This window comes from Mustela lutreola, chromosome X (assembly GCF_030435805.1).
Source record: "Mustela lutreola isolate mMusLut2 chromosome X, mMusLut2.pri, whole genome shotgun sequence".
NCBI lineage: Eukaryota > Metazoa > Chordata > Mammalia > Carnivora > Mustelidae > Mustela > Mustela lutreola.
Window position 1 is genome coordinate 47,711,239 of NC_081308.1, and position 19,282 is coordinate 47,730,520.

Sequence of the window (19,282 nt, forward strand, 5' to 3'; positions counted from 1 at the left end):
AAACCCAAATAATTAGTATATGAATCGAAAAAATCTAGAGGGATGTATATCAAAATGTTGGTAGTGGTTATTTCTGGGAAATAAGATAATGGTGGCCTTTCATTGGTATGTTATATATTTCTGCATTATTTGAATTTTCACAACACATTACCTTTGTAATAAGAAAAAAAGATATAAAAATAAATACATTCAATGAATGAATCGCTTTGAGAGGATGATTTTAGTTGGAAGGTCTGCAGACTGAGTCTGGTACAGTGGCATAAACATGGGCTTTGGCGTCAGACAGCCCTGAGCAGGGCCCCATTGCCCCACCCCCAAGGAAGGAGGGGGGTGGCAGGGGGCTGCGGAAAGGGGCTGGGCTGGGCTGGCTGCAGCTCTAGTCCTGGAGGCTGAGACTTCGAGAGGGATTGCGAGAGGGCAGACTCATCCCGGACTTGCTCGAGGACAAGGTGAGGGGCGTTGAGATTTGGGTTTCCTGGCAGCCAGACAGTGATTTCAGTCCCCTCCAACCTATAGCCAGGCAGGTGGGCAATACTTACTGCACCACTGCAGCTGAGGGAGAGATGACCTGGAGCGGGATGTAGGCAATGAGGACTACATAGGGTAGCAGGCGGTAACGACTGGGAATCAGAGACTAGTGGGGGGAGGAGAGGAACCAAGTTCGTGGGTGGCGGACTGGGAGGGGGAGGGGAATACTGAGGAAAAGTGGAATCCAGAGAAGAAAATAGAGAATGCAGAGAAGGGTTAAGGAGTGCTAGGGAAAGGGGTGCACAGGTAACACGGGAGGATGTAAGGAAGGAGAATAAGCAATTCTGTGAGGTAAAATAGATAATGCGAGGGGGAGCAGGGAGCAAGGCAGAGGGAATACGGGCGATAAGGAATAAGTAGCAGAGAGGGGGGGAAGGGCAGACTGGCTGCAACCGAGGCCCCCTAGGGAGGCGGAAAGGGGCGGGACCACTTCCGGTCTGGAGCGGGGAGGGCAGTCTAGGAGTTTTGGAGGGGCTTGGAGAGTGGACGCACTCTGAAAATTAAGGAGGAGGTGAGCTGCGGGGCCCGGCTCTGGATCACAGCCCAGTAGGGATCGGCCCCACCCTTTGGGATCTGGAGAAAACCTGCTGTAGGGACCGGATCATACCGGATCCATCCGGATGGGAAGGGAGGGGGCTGAACCCGGTTTGGCTGAGCCCAAGATGGAATCACTGGCTCCATTCTGATTTGAGGGGGGGGTGTATTAAAGAAGGGGCGGAACCAAGATGCGCTTTGCCACAGGCTGGAGGGGGCGTGTTGTGAAAAAGGGCGGGACCGGGCTGTAGTGTGGATTTGGGGTGGGTGTAAGGAGGGGAGGGGCCAAGACCGCCAGACACTGCGAAGATTTTAGAGGGAGCCATGTAGAGGAGGGGCGGGACTGAATGGTACTGCGGACCTGGAGCAGGGAGTGTGTTGGAAGGGGTGGTGGACTGAGTCCGGGCCCCTGCGCATGCGCACTGTGGATCGCTAAGAAGGGGCGTGTAGAGAAAAGACGGCGTAGAGACGGGGCAGCTACCGAATGCGCATGTGCACGGTGGACATCAAAAGAAAGCTTGTTCTGGGAGGGAGGGCGGGGGGGGGTGAGGTGGGCCCTGCAGCGAACGCGCATGCGCATTGTTGGCCTGCGGCTGGGTGGGGGGGTTGCACTAAGAAAAGGGGCGGGGTCCTTAGAGCTGCCGCGCTGGCACATCTTCCTGGAGAAGGGGAGGGTGCGGCTGCGGAGAATTGGGATCTAGACGCTTTGGATTATTGAATCTGAGAACGGAGTCATTGGGGCTGGGGGAGGGGTTTGGGATTGGGGCCCTGGGGAAAGTGAGGATCAGCTTCCAGGCAGAACTGGAGAGGACGATCAGGAGCCCCCCCCTCCACCCCACTTTGACACAGGCCTTCTCTCCTCAGGCTCAGCGCTCGCCAGGCCAACTTGAGACATGTCTGACACAAGCGAGAGAGCTACGGGTCCAACCCGCTTCCAGGTAAGGCTTCTTTCTGTCCTCTACCTTGCTACTTTTCTTCAGCCCCTGTTCCTGCCTTAGTTCCCTTGGCACCACCCCTCCCATCCTTGTCCTTCTTTACCCACATAACTGCCTGGGTGCCCTCCCCCCGCCACAGTAGAGGGAGGGAGGAAAGTAGGAAGGAATGAAGGATGGAGAAAAGAAGGAGGGAGGTGCCCTTCTTTTGCCATCGCCACCTGCTCAGAGGAAGGAGAGGCCTTGTTGGGGTTAGGTGGGCAGAGCACACTGTAAGGAGGAGTTAGTATAGGTCAGAGGAGTGAGGCCCTGGAATATTGGAACCATTCGCCTAGTTAGGGGTGGGGAGGTCTGTGAGCTTTCCTGCTTCCTCATGCAGACTGAAGCTTCAGAGAAGGACAGTGGCTTGAAGATACAGACCCTATTGACAGTGACTCAGAACTTGGAGGTCTCAGAGACACTGAAGACTTCAAAGGCACCAGAGGTCTCAGAAGCCATGAAGGTGTCAAATGCTGCAGGAGTCTCAAAGGCCACAGAAGTCTCAAAGGCCCCAGAGGCTCAGAAGGCAGCTGCCACTCAGGCCTCACCTACCACTAAGCTGACTGATACCCAGGTTCTGGCAGTTGAAAAGAAGAGTCCAGCAGCTGACACCAAGATGCAGAGTGCTGACCCTCAGCCTGTGACAATGCCTGCCACTGAGACCAAAAAGGTCAGCTGTGTGGCTGATACGAAGGTGGTTACAAAGGCCCTGGATACTGAGGCTCCTGCCTCTCAGGCTTTGGCAGATGAACCTAAGCCTGAGGGTGCAGCTGCTCAGGTTCAGGAGAATCAGGATACTCGGCCCAAGGTCAAGGCCAAGAAAGCCAGAAAGGTAAGACCTCTATAATCACCAGTCTTTTCTTTCTGCTTCTTTCAGTTGGTTCATTTGTTCTGCAAACATTTAGAAAGTTCCCTGTGCTGGTTAAGGCTGGTGGGAAGGAACAACAAGAGGCATGTGATGTACTTTCTCTCTGCAGAGTTCACAGACTTATAGAGAATTGAGATAGTCAACATAGCTGCAATGTGAAAATAAAGCGGTTTATATTTCCATAGTAGCTACCATGTGTTAGACCTTGAGCTAGACGCATTCATATAGATTATTTCATTAAATCCTGAAAGTAATCCAGTTTTATAGAAAAGGAAGCTGAGTCCCAGAGAAGTGGGGTGACTTTTCCAGGGTGGTACAAGCAGAGTCAGTGGTGGACATAGGAAGAGGAGAATCCTTGGGCCCCAGCCTTAGGTTGCTCCAGGCCTGGTAGAGAGATGAAATTCCTGCATGGGAATCAGTGAAAAACAAAGCCAAGACTCAACGTGGCCAGTGTCTAGTTAAGGTGTTACTCTAGGGGTGGGATTAATGGGCCTTCTAGAAGAGATAAGATGAGGGAAAAGGACCACCTGCTCCATTTGACAATATTGAACTTCCTCTCCGTTGATGCAGGTGAAACATCTGAATGGCGAAGACGATGGAAACAGTGATCAGAGTCAAGCTTCTGGAACCGCAGCTGGCCGAAGGGTCTCAAAGGCCCTAATGGCCTCAATGGCCCGCAGGGCTTCAAGGGGCCCCATAGCCTTTTGGGCCCGCAGGGCATCAAGGACTCGGTTGGCTGCTTGGGCCCGGAGAGCTTTGCTCTCCCTGAGGTCACCTAAGGCCCGTAGGGGCAAGGCTCGCCGTCGAGCTGCCAAGCTCCAGTCATCCCAAGAGCCTGAAGCACCACCACCTCGAGATGTGGCCCTTTTGCAGGGGAGGGTAAGAACCCTGTTTTCTCCATTCTGCCTTATTTACTTCATTGCCTGTCTTTTCTGTCTTCTTCTCAAATGTTCTGCAAACATATTTTGATCTTTCTACCTTTTTTTCCCTTTTCCAGGCAAATGATTTGGTGAAGTATCTCTTGGTTAAAGACCAGACAAAGATTCCCATCAAACGCTCAGGTAGAGTCCTGCTAACCCTCCCCCTAAGCTGTGCCCTCCGCTGCCCTCTTTCCCATGTGCTGAGGACATTCCTTGCCCTTATGCTCCTACCTTTGTACTCCCAGAGTTCTAATTTGGTAGTGCTAGCATCTCTGTTCATTACTTCAGAACCTGTTTGTGCCACCCACAGCAGGGTTTGCAGAGGGTCTTTAGCTTGGATTTGGGGCCACCTGGCTTCACTTGAGCTCAGGTGCTTGCAACACTCTCCCCTTGCAGACATGCTGAAGGACATCATCAAAGAATACACTGATGTGTACCCTGAAATCATTGAACGAGCAGGCTATTCCTTGGAGAAGGTGAAGGGGCAGCCATGGGGGATGGATGCAGTGGGGAAGCATCGAACTGACCAAGTGTACATGTCTGTTCTGGGGTGGGACCACAGAGACTCACTAATTCAGCCCTATCACTGTGTGAATAGATAGACAGGAAGGGGCCTCCCCATAACCAGAGTGCCTAAGGAGGGACATAGACTAGTCCAGGGTCACATAGCAAGTCTCCTAAAAGCACAGCTAGGACCCAAGCCACCCGACTTAGTCCTGCTTTTGTCTGCTGCTGGAGATGTCCTATAATGCATTTTACATGCTCTCGTCTTCTTTCATTCCCCATTCTCTGTCTCCTTAGATTTCCACAAATCACAGAGATGATGCTGAGAACAACAGTAGATTTCTTACCTGTTTGCTGTGAGCCAACCACTTAGGTTTATCTACATTATCTCACTTACCAACCTCCCCTCCCACAACACACACTCACAACCACACCCGCATCCACACCCATACACACCTAAGTACATGGGAGCTGTGGGATGCTCAGGAAGCTGAATTTGTGATCTTAACAAGCTGTTTTCCCCATCCTAGGTGTTTGGGATTCAGTTGAAGGAAATCGATAAGAATGACCACTTGTACATTCTTCTCAGCACCTTAGAGCCCACTGATGCAGGCATACTGGGAACGTAAGCTGGGAAAGAGCTGGGGTGGGAGACTCTGCTTTTGTCTATGGCACTACCCCATTCCTGTCATCTCTCCCCATGGTCCCTTGGAGAGGTAGGAAGACAGGACTTAAAAAGCCCCTGTTCCAGTTCTGTCACATAGTTGGAGCCCTGCACATGCTAACGGTGCTTTATTATGATTGACTGAAGGGTATAGCATCTTGGAGCAGTGCATTCTTCCTGTTTTCTGTTTCTTCAGAAACTTCCCAGGAAAGCAGACATGTATTGCATGTCTCTTTCTACTGGCTTTGGTAGAATGCTTCTCAAGGAAGGGCTCCCTGGTGTGGGTGAATCATGATGCTTGAAGGACAGCAGAATCACTGGGGCTTTGTCTAGAATTCTCTTGGGGTAGAGGGGTCTAGCAGAGAAAGAAGGGACTCACATTGGCTGGGTCCCTGGGTTGTCCTAGGTTGACAGGCATCCTTCCAACCTCTTGGCAACCTGGGGTGGAGGATTGGATTTTCCCATTCTACTCTATAGGAGACAGAGACTCAAGAGTCTAAGTGCTTTGCTCAGGGTCACATAGAGCTTGAAGCATAGACAAGGCAGAATTCTGTCATGTCTCAGGAATCTGGGAAAGGATAGCCTAGTGATCTGGCTGGTGTGTTTTTTGAAGATGGCTGCTGGACATAAACCTTTTCTCTACTCTGTTATTTCCCTAGGACTAAGGATTCACCAAAGCTAGGTCTCCTCATGGTGCTTCTTAGCATCATCTTTATGAATGGAAATCGGTCCAGTGAGGGTGAGTGGGTAGGCATGCAGCTGAATGGGTGGCCACAGTTGGAAGTCTACATGCTCATTTTCTGTCCCTGTCTCCTCTTGCCTCCTCTTGCAGCTGTCATCTGGGAGGTGCTGCGCAAGCTGGGGCTGCGCCCTGGGTATGATTGGGCTCTCTCAGTGCTTGCTGTCCGTGTTGTCATTTGGAAAGAAAGGATGGTTCCAGGATTGCATCAGTCTGGTGGTCTGGTGGAATGGGTGGGGGTGCTGGTAAAGGGTCCAGGGTTCCAACCTAGTTGGATGGGGAAATGGTCCCAAACTTTTCCCCCTGTCTCACTATCTCTTGGGCTTCTATGGAGTTTTCCTCTTGTGCTGGTAACTTCTTTTCCATGTTGAAAATGTGTCTGTATACATCTGGGAAGTGATTGATTGAATATGATTGATTGATTGACTGATAAATTGATGGATTTTTCTTTTTCTGCTGTCAGGATACATCACTCACTTTTTGGGGATGTGAAGAAGCTTATTACTGATGAGTTTGTGAAGCAGAAGTAAGTATGTGTCATGATGGTGTATTCCATGTGTTTTGCTTATTTCAGAACTGAGTAATTAACCTATGGGTGTGTGTGTGTGTGTGTGTGTGTGTGTGTGTGTGTGTGTGCGCGCGCGCATGCGCAGGTGGTAGGTAGCTTATTCCTGACGTAGTGAGAGGGAACAGGAGGGCACATTTCCTGACCTACATGTACTTTCACATACGCTTTTGGGGCAGTTTTTCAAGGTAGGGATTGTCATCACCAGTGTCGTCCATATTAGTAAACTGAGGTTCAGAGCAGTGAAGTAATTTGCTCAAGTAAATAGCTACATAGGTAGCAAATGGGAGAGTTATATTTAGATCCTGGCCCCAATGCCTAGGATTTTTTTTTACCATGCCAACCAGGGTTTTATAGAAATTAATCTCCATAAAGAAACGTTGTAGAGTGACAGATTTAGGCAGCCAGGTACTGTGCTGGGGACTTGACTTGTGTATCTCATTTCATTTTTGTAACTACCGCGCAGAATAGATACTGCCATCCCATCCCCACTTTTAGTTGAGGGACCTGGGTCTCAGAGAGTGGAAGTATGATTATGGCCCTGGCTGGTAAGGGTCCAATTTGGTCATGGAGGCCTCCTGACTTTCTGGCCAGGGCCTACCGTACCCTTTATCCTTAGCATATGCCACACACTCCCATGCATGCAGTCAGAAATATGCACAAAGTACGCTACTCTTGGTGGACTATTTCTTCCCTTTATAGTCATTTTCTATGGTAGATTGTCGCAGGGCTCACCAGGTCATGGACACTCCCCAGTGGTAGGGTGTGCTCAGAGCTGGGGACCTAAACAAATGGCTCTTCTGTTTATAACACCCAAAAAGAATCTGGGTTCATTGTGACAAGGGGCACAAAACTTGTAGCCTTCTTATGAACATGTAGCCTACACATGTCCCACCCCGCACCTCCAGATGGCTTCTGGACAAGACCAATGGGACAGGGCTCAATATTGGAAGAAAAGCTATAGTACTTAGTGGGAGAGGTTGCCACTTAGAACCTATCCAGTCCATACATGGGTGGGCTATGGTTGTCTTAGACACAAAGGCTTTTAACTTCTCTTTTCAAGGTACTTGGACTATGCCAGAGTCCCTAATAGCAATCCGCCTGAGTATGAGTTCTTCTGGGGCCTGCGCTCCTACTATGAGACCAGCAAGATGAAAGTCCTCAAGTTTGCCTGCAAGGTAATTGGATAGCTTCCCAAGCTTGGTATAGCAAGAGTATAGGGTGCTGCTGCCTAGGGCAGGCTGTGCATAGAGCCACTTGCGGCTCACATGTGAACATTCTGAAGCCTCTGCTTCTGGGCCAAATGTTTAGCTGATTGTACAACTAGCACATCCATTCCCTAGATTAGAACAATCGGGCTCAGAGAGGTTGTTAGGTAACATGTCCAAGGTCCCAGAGCTAATAAGTATCAGAACAGGGATGGAATAAAGTACATAACTATTAGTAGTATTTATTATATTATTACTATTGTGTAGAGCATGAAGCATGGTGCCTGGCATACAGTTAGGTGCTCAGTTCTTGGATTCTGATCCTTCTGATGGTGGTTATTTCTGTTTTAGGTACAAAAGAAGGATCCCAAAGAATGGGCAGCTCAGTACCGAGAGGCAATGGAAGCAGATATGAAGGCTGCTGCTGAGGCTGCAGCTGAAGCCAAGGCGAGAGCTGAGATCAGAGCTCGAATGGGCATTGGGCTTGGCTCTGAAAATGCTGCTGGGCCCTGCAACTGGGACGAAGCTGATATTGGACCCTGGGCCAAAGCCCGGATCCAGGCAGGAGCTGAAGCTAAAGCCAAAGGCCAAGAGAGTGGTGGTGCTAGCTCTGGGGCTAGTGCCAGTACTAGTGCCACTGGTGGCTTCAGTGCCAGTGCCAGCCTGACCGCCACTCTCACGTTTGGGCTTTTTGCGGGCCTCAGTGGAGCAGGTGCCAGCACAAGTGGCAGCTCTGGTGCCTGTGGTTTCTCCTATAAGTGAGATTTCAGGTATCTACTTAGACTGGGTTGGGACAGCTGGGGCTTATAGGGTTGGGGTAAGGAACTGGCTGGTTATAGGAAGGCCAAGGTTGCAGGACCATATGGAGCATGTGGGAAAACCCCACTCTTGGCATTTTGTTCCTTCCCTTTTGGTGACTCTCAGTTGACTTTTTACATTTCTTTTACTTGTGTTTTCAGATATTCCTAATCCCAGCAGTTTTTCTCTTCAAGCCAGGGTGCATCCTCAGAAGCCTACTCAACACAGCACCTCTAGGCAGCCACTATCCATCAATTGAAATTGATATTCTACATTAAATCTATTTGCCATTTCTGAGTTTATTGCTCTTTTTTTTGGTGGGCTGTCATATTTTGGTATCACATTTAAAAATAAATCTGTGTTTACTAGATTCAGGGGAGCAACATTAGCATCTTTCTGGGATAGCTTGGTCCACATCTCTAGTCTGCAATGTAGGCAGCATTGCAGTAGGGTGGGGAGTCATGAAGATTCTAAGCACAGAGGACACACTTTGAAGAGCCCTGAGGGGGGCAAATCAAGCAGAAACAGACATGTTGTCCAGAAACTGGACATCAAATACAGACTTCAGTTTTGAGAAATTTTGATGAGAATGGGAGGAGAGAGAGGTAGCTAATGGGAGATACAGGAACAAAAGATGATTTTCTTGGGAAAGGAGAGAAATGCTTTAGCAGGCAGAAGCCAATAAAAAGGGAGATGTCAAAGACTGAATCAGGTAGCCTTGAGGAGGTGGGAGGGTAAGGCCTGGGAGAAGGGACTATCCAGAAAGGATTTGGAAAGGGGACTGCGGAAAGATGTCAAGCAGAGGGGATGCTCCAATATAGGATGGAGCTCTTGATTTTTGGGAGACCTTTCCCCCATAGTAAGGTGCCAGCAATCTTGGAATCAAGAAGATGAATTAATTTATCCCAAGAATTTGGTTCTGAAATAAGGTAATTAGATTGAGGGCACTGAGTATGTGGGTCTGCATCTTCATTACTGTGTGCATAGTATCTGACCTAGTAGATACACAGAATAGTGGAAGAGATAGATCATGGGACCCAGGCAGGCTTGGGGAGGCAGATGAGGAAATTGTGTGATGAATTGGGAGACTAGGAGTTTATGGGCAGGAGTCTCAGTGAAGTCTGAACAGGGCAGAATGTTAAGTAAATATACCAAGTACCTGCTGTATGTCTGGCAGTGTTCTAGGGATCTGGGAAGGAGTGTTGAGAAAACTGGAAAGATGATCTGGGGGACTAGTCATATGGTCAAACAGTGGGACAATTGTATTTAAGAGGACTGAGTGGAGAGAACTCTGAGTGGTGTAAGGTCCAAGGACTGGGTGTGTAAAGGGGAGAGAAGATGGCATTTTCTGGAGATGAAGGGTCAATAGCCTGGGGTGCCAAGGTGTTGGTTGGGTTATCCATGTGGACAGTGAAATCACCAAGGATGGTGGTAGGAGTTGGGTAGAGAGGAACATTTGGAACCAGATGCCAAAGTATACTTGTGTGGTTGAAGGTGTCCTCTCAGCTACACTGCCCACTAAGACATAGGGCCTGCAGGTGATCAGAGATTGACCTTCACCCTATTTTGGGGAGTGTTCCCCTGGACCTTTTTCTCCAGGAAGCCCCCAGCATCTAATCCTCCAATACCAGACCCCTAATCACTGGGAAAGAATCTTATGGGGGACCTAGAAATAGCTGCCTCTTACCTCCTATAGACCAGGCAATTAAAGATCTAAAAAAAAAAAAAAAAAACCCAAACAAAACAAAACAAAACAAAAACCTCATTTAGAGCAAGGCAGCTCCTTGCCTATGGCCATGAATCCAGACTTGCTTTTGTACTTGAGGTGTTCTTCACAGAAAGCAGAGGTTCTTCCATTGAGTTCATAGACCCTGGTTTCCTTGGGAGCTGGGTAGTACCTGGAAGAGGTAGACAAAGTCAGGGACAGCTTAGGCTTAGGAAGAACTCTAGTGGATGGATATTGTGTCCAGGGCCCCCCCTCAGATTCTCAGGTAATGTCCATTTGAAAATGGAATGGGGCAGTGATGAGAGCTGGTAAGTAACTTGGGGATTATAATTCGAATAATTAAGTTAATAGTGCTTGATAGAGATAAGGGTATATCATAGTCACGGGAGAACTTCACTCTTTCCACTTCTTTCTGAGATCACTGGGGCTTGCAGGGCTCTCCATCTCTTCTCCCTTAATGCAAGGCCTAGAATTTGAGAGGACAAGAGGTTGGCTTATTCCTTCCCAAATGTAAGGACTGAAGGCATGTAGGGCAGGGGGGAAGAGATGAAGTCTGGTTCCAGGCAAGTGGGTAGTGACCAGAGCAGGGAAGAGGAAATGGAGATAGACTCCAGTTCATATTTTTGCCAGTTGTCAGCTTGGAGGCCATTACTGCAATGAATGAATTCCCACAATTTTCATTCTTTGTTTCAGTACATATTAAATTCCAAATAAGTCTGGATTATATTGTATGTCTTCCCCTTGGCTAAAAGATGGAAGACCTCCTAGAGCAGTTTCTCTACCTGTTTTTCATTATCACTCCTTAAGAAGGGTTTTTAGACATTTTTGTCCTAATTGCTATTGCATGAATAGCAATTCATTAAATTTCGATACCACATATATTGTATATATATTTAATAATTTTATACTTGTGCTTTATACATAAAATATTTTTTTATTAAATACAGGATTAGTGGTGACTAAAATGTGTAAGTTAAAAGTTTAAAAATTATAAAAGCTATTAACATTTAACTTTATAGCTATTTGACGAACAACTCTTGTTGTTTTAAATATTTTAAAATATTTTTTTAAAAGATTTTTATTTATTTGTCAGAACCTGAGAGAGCATGCACAAGCTGGGGGAGCAGCAGGCAGAGGGAGAGGGAGAAAGAGGCTCCCCACTGAGCAGAGAGCCTGATGTATTCAATCCTAGGACCCTGGGATCATGACCTGAGCCTAAGGCAGACTCTTAACAGAATGAACCACTTAGTCATATGTATTTGCTGAAAACTTTAAATACAATTTATTTACATTATAATGTAATTTACATGGTAACATATCAAATTACGTATAAAAATTAGCCATTTATTTTAAGTAGGCTCCACACCCAATGTGAGGTTTGAATTCATGACCTTGAGATCAAGAGTCACACGTTCTACCAACCGAGCCAGCCAGGTACCCCTGAATATTAGCCATTTTTATTTTTATTTTTATTTTTTCAGCCATTTTTACAACAGATATGATAGCAGTGTTATACATTTTTTTAAAAAGAACAACTTATTTTTCTAGCAAAAGTAAAACAGTTGGAAATTTATAACTATTTTTAGTGAACTTAATTTTTTAGTGTTGCTTGATACGAGAAAATAAGTAGCTGCTCGATATTCACTCGGGTATTAACAGTTTTTCTTTTCACTACCTGACGTAATTACTGATGGTTTGAATAACTTTTGTAGAATTAAACAGAAACTATTTTAATTTAATTCTCAAAGCCCATATAACATAAGGGCACTGAAGATCAAAGGCAGTCAATGGCAGCCAACAGGCACTCACAGACCACTTCTCACTATATGATTGCATAGAAGCAATGGATTCAAAGTCCTCCAGTCACAGCCATCTATTCCCTGAGATTTTGTAACACTAACCTTGCATACCTTTTTGTGTATCTTCCATGACTTCAGCATTGCTGCTCGTGTGATAGCCAAGAAAATCCAGTAAGAGAAATTTAAAACTGAGGAATAAGATTTTTATCCGATAGGCTTGAGCCTTAGAGGACCACAAACTATTACAATAGTTGATTATTGTTGCCTCCCCAAGAGCCAATTTTCACCCCCTTGGGGGTGATTACTTGCCACCCCTCCACCTCCACCCCCACATTGAAAATGCAAGCCCTAGAGTAATATTTCCTTTGGAATGAATAAAGCAAGGTGGAATGAATTCTGGGTACCCGGGAAAGGGGGGTTGGGGGTGGGGAGAGAGAGAAAACAAGAAACATTTACTAGAGATCAAGCATTTGTGAGAACAAAATGGATAGCAAACTTTTCCCCAAACTTACACTCTCAAAAATGCCTTTATTCAACATAATGCTACTAAATCATGTATAAACACTCACCCCTTCTCCAAAAGGAGATTACCACAAATCTTGTCACCCACTATCTGTAGCTCCAAGTCCGGTAATCTTGGATGATATCCTTTCCTATTCTAGTTACCTTGCAACACTTTCTAGATATGCTACAAGCTATGAACTAAATTGTAGGTTGAGCCACCATGCACACACTATGTTCTACAATGGGGCAAAGATGAAGAGGATGGAAATAAATTACACAGAGAGAGAGCAAAAAAGGAAATAAAGAGGATGGTTATAGTCTTTGTTACTGAAACTAGCCTAATTTCAGTACTCTCTAAGTATTTTATTGCATTATTGTTATTGCTATCAGTTCTCTAGTCTTGTTCCTTCCCAGTCTTGGACCATCTGACCAGAGTGTTAGCTGGTATTGATTGTGTGCCTGGCCAGGTCACTTTGTGGATAAAGAGATCAACCAGATGCATGGCTCCGAGTTTTGACGCCGTCACATTCTTCCCTTCCTCCTCCTCCTCCTTCTCCTTCTCCCCCTCCCCCTCCTCTTCCTCCTCTTCCTTCTTCTTCTGATAAGAACAATTTATTTATAATCTTATAGTTTTAAAATCTTGTACTATTTAGTTTTATTATGAAATATGGATTAGCATTATTTGACAAAAAGAGGTTTTAATTGACAAGGCCCTCTGTTTAGAGTGCTGGTATGTGACTGTTACATGCTATGTGCCATTTGTCTTTCTTGCTCCTCACTTTAATGGTCCTATGAGCACATCAAGAGTGTTCACATAATTTGTCTACATTTCCTTGTAATTTATGCCATCATTTCAAGGAGGAAACCCAATGCAAGAGAAACATGGCACACATTTTTAATTAATGAATCCCGTCTAATGTCTTTAAAGCATTTCATTTACAAAATCAGCTTTTATTAAGATGTCAATAGATCTATTTGATGTTAAATGCAAAATTGGGTCTATCAAATATGAGGATTTCAAGTATAATCCATAATTTTAAGTGTCTTTTTTCCCCAGATTTATTCTTAAGCAGTTTTTTTTTTAATTGTGTTATGTTAGTCACCATATGATACATCATTTTGTCTTCTAAGAGGATTTCTCTTCCTTACTTCCCATCAGGGTCATGCCTGAGTGGAGCAATTAACACTACAGCTGTCAACTTCCACCTAGTTCCTCCTTAATCAGCAGCGGCACCTGCAAACCACATGCTTCTGGATTTTTTCTTCTTCAGTAAACTGGTTATTGGGAACTACCCACAAAGATCTAGGTCTGAACTGACAGAGAGCAAGCAGTGTGGCAGGAGTAGGTGTTATGGGAGTGCGAACCTCCTGTAACTCATTTGTTCTTTCAGGACCTTCTCCAGACTGGTTTGTTTGTTTGTTTGTTTGTTTTGAAGATTTTATTTATTTGACAGAAAGAGATCACAAGTAGGCAGAGAGGCAGGCAGAAAGAGAGAGAGGAAGGGAAGCAGACTTTCTGCTGAGCAGCTCAATCCCAAGACCCTGAGATCATGACCTGAGCCAAAGGCAGAGGCTTTAACCCACTGAGCCACTCAGATGCTCCTCCAGACTGGTTTTGTTTATACCACTGTCCTTTGCTGATGGAGTGTTGTTATTGCCTGCCCCACTTTTTGGCTTGGTGAATCAGATGGCACCACGCCCAAGATGGGCAGCTCAGTTTGCATTGTCACTTGGGATCCCAAGGTTAGGTATTCAAGCTCTACCAGGATCAGTAATTTAACTTTGCTAAATTAGTCATCAGGTGCTAGGAGTTGTTTCTTAAAAGGAGTGTATTAAGATGTAGTGAAAAGAAGGGCCATCTGTACCCCAATGTTTATAAGCAGCAATGGCCACGGTCACCAAACTGTGGAAAGAACCAAGATGTCTTTCAACAGACGAATGGATAAGGAAGATGTGGTCCATATACACTTTGGAGTATTATGCCTCCATCAGAAAGGATGAATACCCAACTTTTGTAGCAATATAGACGGGACTGGAAGAGATTATGCTGAGTGAAATAAGTCAGAGAGAGTCAATTATCATGTGGTTTCACTTATTTGTGGAGCATAACAAATAGCATGGAGGACAAGGGGAGATGGAGAGGAGAAGGGAGTTGAGGGAAATTGGAAGGGGAGGTGAACCATGAGAGACTATGGACTTTGAAAAACAATCTGAGGGTTTTGAAGGGGCGGGGGGGTGGGAGGTCGGGGTGCCAGGTGGTGGGTATTAGAGAGGGCACGGATTGCATGGAGCACTTAGTGTGGTGCAAAAACAATGAATACTGTTATGCTAAAAATAAATTTAAAAAATTAAATTAAATTTTTTAAAAAGGAGAGTATTATTTGACAAAGTGCATGACTTTTGCTTCAAAACTCTAGAGGCTTGAGCTTTGATTTTCCAGTTGGGGTTTGTCGGAGGCTCCATATAGCATCCCAATCTGTCACAGACACCCACTCAACTCACTCAGACATTTACTTGTTTATTAAACAAACATGCATTAGAGACTACAGTATTCATGGGTCTCAGAGCGTCCCATTTTCAACACACAACCAATCCAATGAGGGAAAAAATGACAGCACCAAGAGAAACCGTGAAGAACTATGAGTCCAAATGAGCAAGTGATTCACTCTTCTTTTGCAAAGGCATGTTATTATTAGTCACAGATGGTGTGTGGTGAACATCAGCACAACTGCATAGACATAAGCATACATGTTTAAATATAGGTATTATGTACACATGTCCTGATTATGGATTATGAGTCAGCAGTCAGTGTTCTCTGGTGGAAGGAGCCCTTGACTGGGAGGTAGGCAACAGGGGTTAAACTGTTCTAGCTTCCTTACATGGTCCCTATGTGACCTAAGACACATCCCTTCTTCTCTCTCGGCTTGGATCTCCTACCTGTAAGGTGTAAACAATATTAGCTCACACAGCCTGGTCCTGTGAGCATCACATTGAATAGTGGATGAGAAGCACCTAGATGTCCACATTGGGTGACATCTTCTATGATTAATTATTAGTGACACTCAGTGGGAAAGTGTTTTGTAAGCTGCATTGTGCACTGTGCACATAAGTATGAAGGTTGGTGCCAGGCATTTACCTGTACACGCACACATTTATGTGCAAGGGCAGTATGCATTGTGGAGATGGCCATGTGTCCAAACTGGGTATTGAGCTGTGTGGGCAAAGCCATAGCTGGCCCCAATCAAGAGACCCCTGGCAACAAGTGGTGCCATAGGGAAAGGGTGATGCCACCAGTACCCTCTATTCTGCTCTGAGGAGTAAGAGGGGTAGGAGTCAAAGGTCTGAGTCCCCCTTAAGGGGAGCCTGCCAGTCTGAAGGTAAGAGAAAGGGAGCCATGAGGACCAGGCCTTCCAGTGCAGTGCCTTGCTTAGGACACTACCACTTCTGCAGTGGGGGATGATTAGGGGCAGTCAGGAAAGTCTGGTTTTCAATCCTAGCTCTTTTTTACTGGTTATATGACCTGGGGATGCTCTTTTCTCCTCCTTGGGCCTCAGCCTCAGGTTTCATAAACCGTTAATGGTAATGCCCACCCCACAGAGCTGTTGTGAAGATTGAGTGAGGCCACACTTGTGGAAGCAGATGGTGCTGTGACTGTGCACATTTGCCCAATAAAAGAGAGTGCTCCCTTCTTCCTGCACCCCATTTCCCATTTGTTCTACCCAAAGCCATCCTCCCAGCAAGAACAATACCTGTGTTAACAAGCCCAGGCACAGGGACAACACTAAGGAAAATTTGTGCCTTATTTTATTTTATAACCGTAATGTGCAGGTTACTATGCTTGGCTGGAAAAAAGAAATTCATGCCATAGTCAGAGATGGGCCAGAACTGGGAAAGATGGAACACAAGGCACAGTGACTGGTCTGGGAAGGCAGAAGAGGACAGGGGAAGGCTTCCTAGACCAAACCATGCAGGAGCTGGGCCATAGAAGGGGGTAAGGGAGAGAGGGCAAGAAAAGAGTAGTAACTGGTTGGTGACAAGTGCTGACAGTGGGACGGCCTGAAGTGGGAGTGGGGACTGTGACATCAGCCCTGAGTAAGAGAAAAAATAGATTCAAGAATGGGGCATATCAGGGCAGCTGTCAGGGCATGTGATGGTCACTAGCTGACAGAGGAGGGCATCCTAGGTGGCGGAAACTGCACAAGAAAGGGCACAGAATTGTGAGAGACAGAGGAGGGAAACCAGTCAGGCAGGGGTGAGGAGTGCTCACTGTAATGGGGCTGGAGGAGCAGCCAGACCTGGGCAACCTGAAGTGCCAATACCAAGCTAAACAGAGGTGCTGTTAGCACATGGGAACCTTTCAAGGATAGATCAAGATAGAGCGACTGATTAGGTGGAAAAGCAGGTGTGACCAGAACCTGATTTTACCCTGTTACTGAGTCCTCCCATACTTAAGCAGTGGCTGTACCACCCACCCACAGCCTACCTGGGCCAGCTCAGCCAATGCCTTGTGGTGCATGTTGTCCTTCCTACCTGCTTGCTCTGAGCTGAGAGGCCAGAGTCACCTCTGACGTGAACTCTGAAGTTGATCTCACTCTTACCATGCTGGCATAAGTTGATGGAGTCCGTGTAACTTGGGTGTTCCTAATATACTAGACTTTGTGGCACTGGATGTGACCCTGCACTCAGTTCACCACGTAATGTGAGCTCACATAGAAGATCTTGATGTAGAACAGATTACTGGGCCTCCCCAATCAGGAACAAAGGTAGCTCAGGAGATAATGGTACTGGGCTCTCTTCATTATTTCCATTTGCTCCTCTTGAACCCTATCTATCCTATTTTGTGCCCTAGGATAATGACTTTTCTTGATTGATCCTTCCGGCTCCCTTGTTCTGCAAACAAGACACATTGGCATGAGATGGAGGAAGATCCGAGAATTTAAGTATTTATTCTCATGTATTCCTACCCACTGGGTTGTCTCTTGACCTTGTCTGAGTCCCCCCTAACAATGGCCATAAACTCCTGTGGGCAGCCCATGTCCCCATTTATAAAATTCACCTCTTTCTTATAACCTATTCCCTTGATCCTTCAATTTTTTGGAGTGGAAATGACTTTTAGCTGATTAGTCCTTGGGTATCTGGCCATCCCTTGTACGTTCGCTTAACTCTACCCACCTCTGAATTATGTCTTCACTAATTTATCCTCAGTTACCACTGAGTGTGCCATCTGTTTTTTTTTTTTTAATAGCATTCTGATTGACACAGAGAGAATGTGAATGAAAATGGAAAGTATGAATGTGTGAGTAAAGGATGGAGTGGATGAATGTAACATGAATAAATGATAAATGAATCAGTAAGTAAGTGTGTATGAGGGAATGACAGAATAGGTTGATCTATAACCTTTGATATTTATACCACTAAGGGTAGCAGAAGCCACAACTAATTTCCTCAAATGACCACTGAGAATGCAAGGGCAATGGGAAAACAGTGTGAAGTGCAGGCTGCCCTTGAGGATACCATTTCAGGCTCTCTAGGCCAGAGAACTGTCCTGGCTGCCAGCCTTGTTTTGAACATTACATCAAAAACTAATGATTCACAGCCCTGGGGATAAAAATATATGTTTATAAAAAATATATGTTTATAAAAAATAAAAAATTAAAAAAAAAAAAAACTAATGATGTATTGTATGGTGACTAACATAACACAATAAAAAAAAAAATTGGAGCACCTGGGTGGCTCAGTCTAAAACATACAAACAAACAAAAATAATGATGTACCGTATGGTGAAAAACATAAAAAATATAAAAAATTTCATCTACAGATGTTTGAAGTCCAGACTAGCTACATCAGAATCACTATGTGAGCTGTTAGAAATACAGATTCCTGGACCCCACCCTTCTGGATTTTGCTTCAGTAAGTTAGGGAGGGGCCCAGGAATCTATGTTCTTAACCCATTTGCAGGTGAAATTGGTATCCAGCCAGATTGGAAAACCACTGAGCTGGCCTACCCACCTCCTCTGGGAGATGAATGGACAGGCGCAGAGAAACCACTCATGCCATGTGACCACCCTCACCAAACTGTTTAGCTTGGAGGCCTTGCCTCATTTGAGCCTACTGACCCAGAGAGGCAGGGTGGTATACATACATAAAGACACACACAGACCTGGGTTCTGAACCCGGCTTTGACCTTTTCCTAAGGTGGGACCTCAGGCAAATGACTCCACTGCTCCGCTTCACTATTCCCACCAGTACAATGGGGAGATGCCATCCACAGCCCAGGACCATTGTGAGAATTTGAGAAAATGCCTTCCTTCAAATCACTGGTGCAGAGTCTCATGAAGATGTGATGATAACTGTAATTGTTAGCGTTATTGAGCACATACTAAGAACCAAGTATGGTTCCAAGTGCTTTACGTAAATGGTCTCATTTAATCCCCACAAACGCTGTCTATGAAATAGGAGTTATTATAATTCCCATGCTACAGATGAGGAGACTGAGGCTTAGAGAGTGTGAATAACTTGTCTAGGGGCCCACAGGGAGCATCTGAGTCCTTGCAGCCTGCACTCTTAAGCCCTAAGCTATAAATGGCAGCTCCCTCCCCCTTCTCCTTAAAGGTTAAAGCAGAGGGTAGAGCCAATCCTGTGGGGAAAAAACAGAACAAAGACCTCTGAAAGGAAGGAAGCCAAGGGAATGTATGTAAGCAGAAGTCTCAGAGAGTATGGGGGCTCAGTTTGCCCCTAAGCTTCCTGACAGCTGTAGCAGGAAGAAGGGGGGGCGGACGCAGAATTCCCAAGGTTCCATTTTCTGGAAAAAGGGAGGCACAGGGACATGTCTAAATGGACATTTGTCTTGGGCTGGAATTCCAGAAGAGCTGATCTTGTGGCCTGCTCGGCAAATATCCGGGACCAGAAAATCATCTGTGATTTCATGAGGCGCTAAAAGCCTTCTTCACACAC

General features: G+C 45.9%; 1 protein-coding gene and 1 non-coding gene across 3 annotated transcripts; both read left to right on the plus strand.

Annotated features, from left to right (window-relative positions):
- The first annotated feature begins 292 nt into the window (after positions 1-292).
- Positions 293-8,596, plus strand: LOC131821586 (melanoma-associated antigen D2). Of its 2 annotated transcripts, none has more exons than XM_059157795.1 (13): positions 293-449; positions 1,927-2,000; positions 2,374-2,865; positions 3,472-3,780; positions 3,899-3,962; positions 4,218-4,297; positions 4,856-4,950; positions 5,649-5,728; positions 5,822-5,864; positions 6,192-6,254; positions 7,357-7,471; positions 7,853-8,271; positions 8,461-8,596. In XM_059157795.1, the coding sequence occupies exons 2-12, from the start codon at positions 1,956-1,958 to the stop codon at positions 8,261-8,263; spliced, it is 1,797 nt and encodes a 598-aa protein (XP_059013778.1). In that variant the 5' UTR covers positions 293-449; positions 1,927-1,955; the 3' UTR covers positions 8,264-8,271; positions 8,461-8,596. The 2 variants fall into 2 exon arrangements, with proteins under 2 accessions (XP_059013778.1, XP_059013779.1); XM_059157796.1 differs by lacking the exon at positions 293-449 and adding an exon at positions 936-1,039.
- Positions 7,054-7,181, plus strand: LOC131822410 (small nucleolar RNA SNORA11). Its single transcript, XR_009350268.1, has one exon. It is a non-coding gene; the product is annotated as a small nucleolar RNA SNORA11 (small nucleolar RNA).
- Positions 8,597-19,282: the final 10,686 nt, after the last annotated feature.

Bases quoted from the DNA above. Each gene is read 5' to 3' on its own strand.
- LOC131821586 (XM_059157795.1), top strand. From the start codon at position 1,956: ATGTCTGACACAAGCGAGAGAGCTACGGGTCCAACCCGCTTCCAG. The intron at 2,001-2,373 runs GTAAGGCTTCTT...TTCCTCATGCAG, and splicing joins CGGGTCCAACCCGCTTCCAG to ACTGAAGCTTCAGAGAAGGA. The intron at 6,255-7,356 runs GTAAGTATGTGT...TCTCTTTTCAAG, and splicing joins GATGAGTTTGTGAAGCAGAA to GTACTTGGACTATGCCAGAG.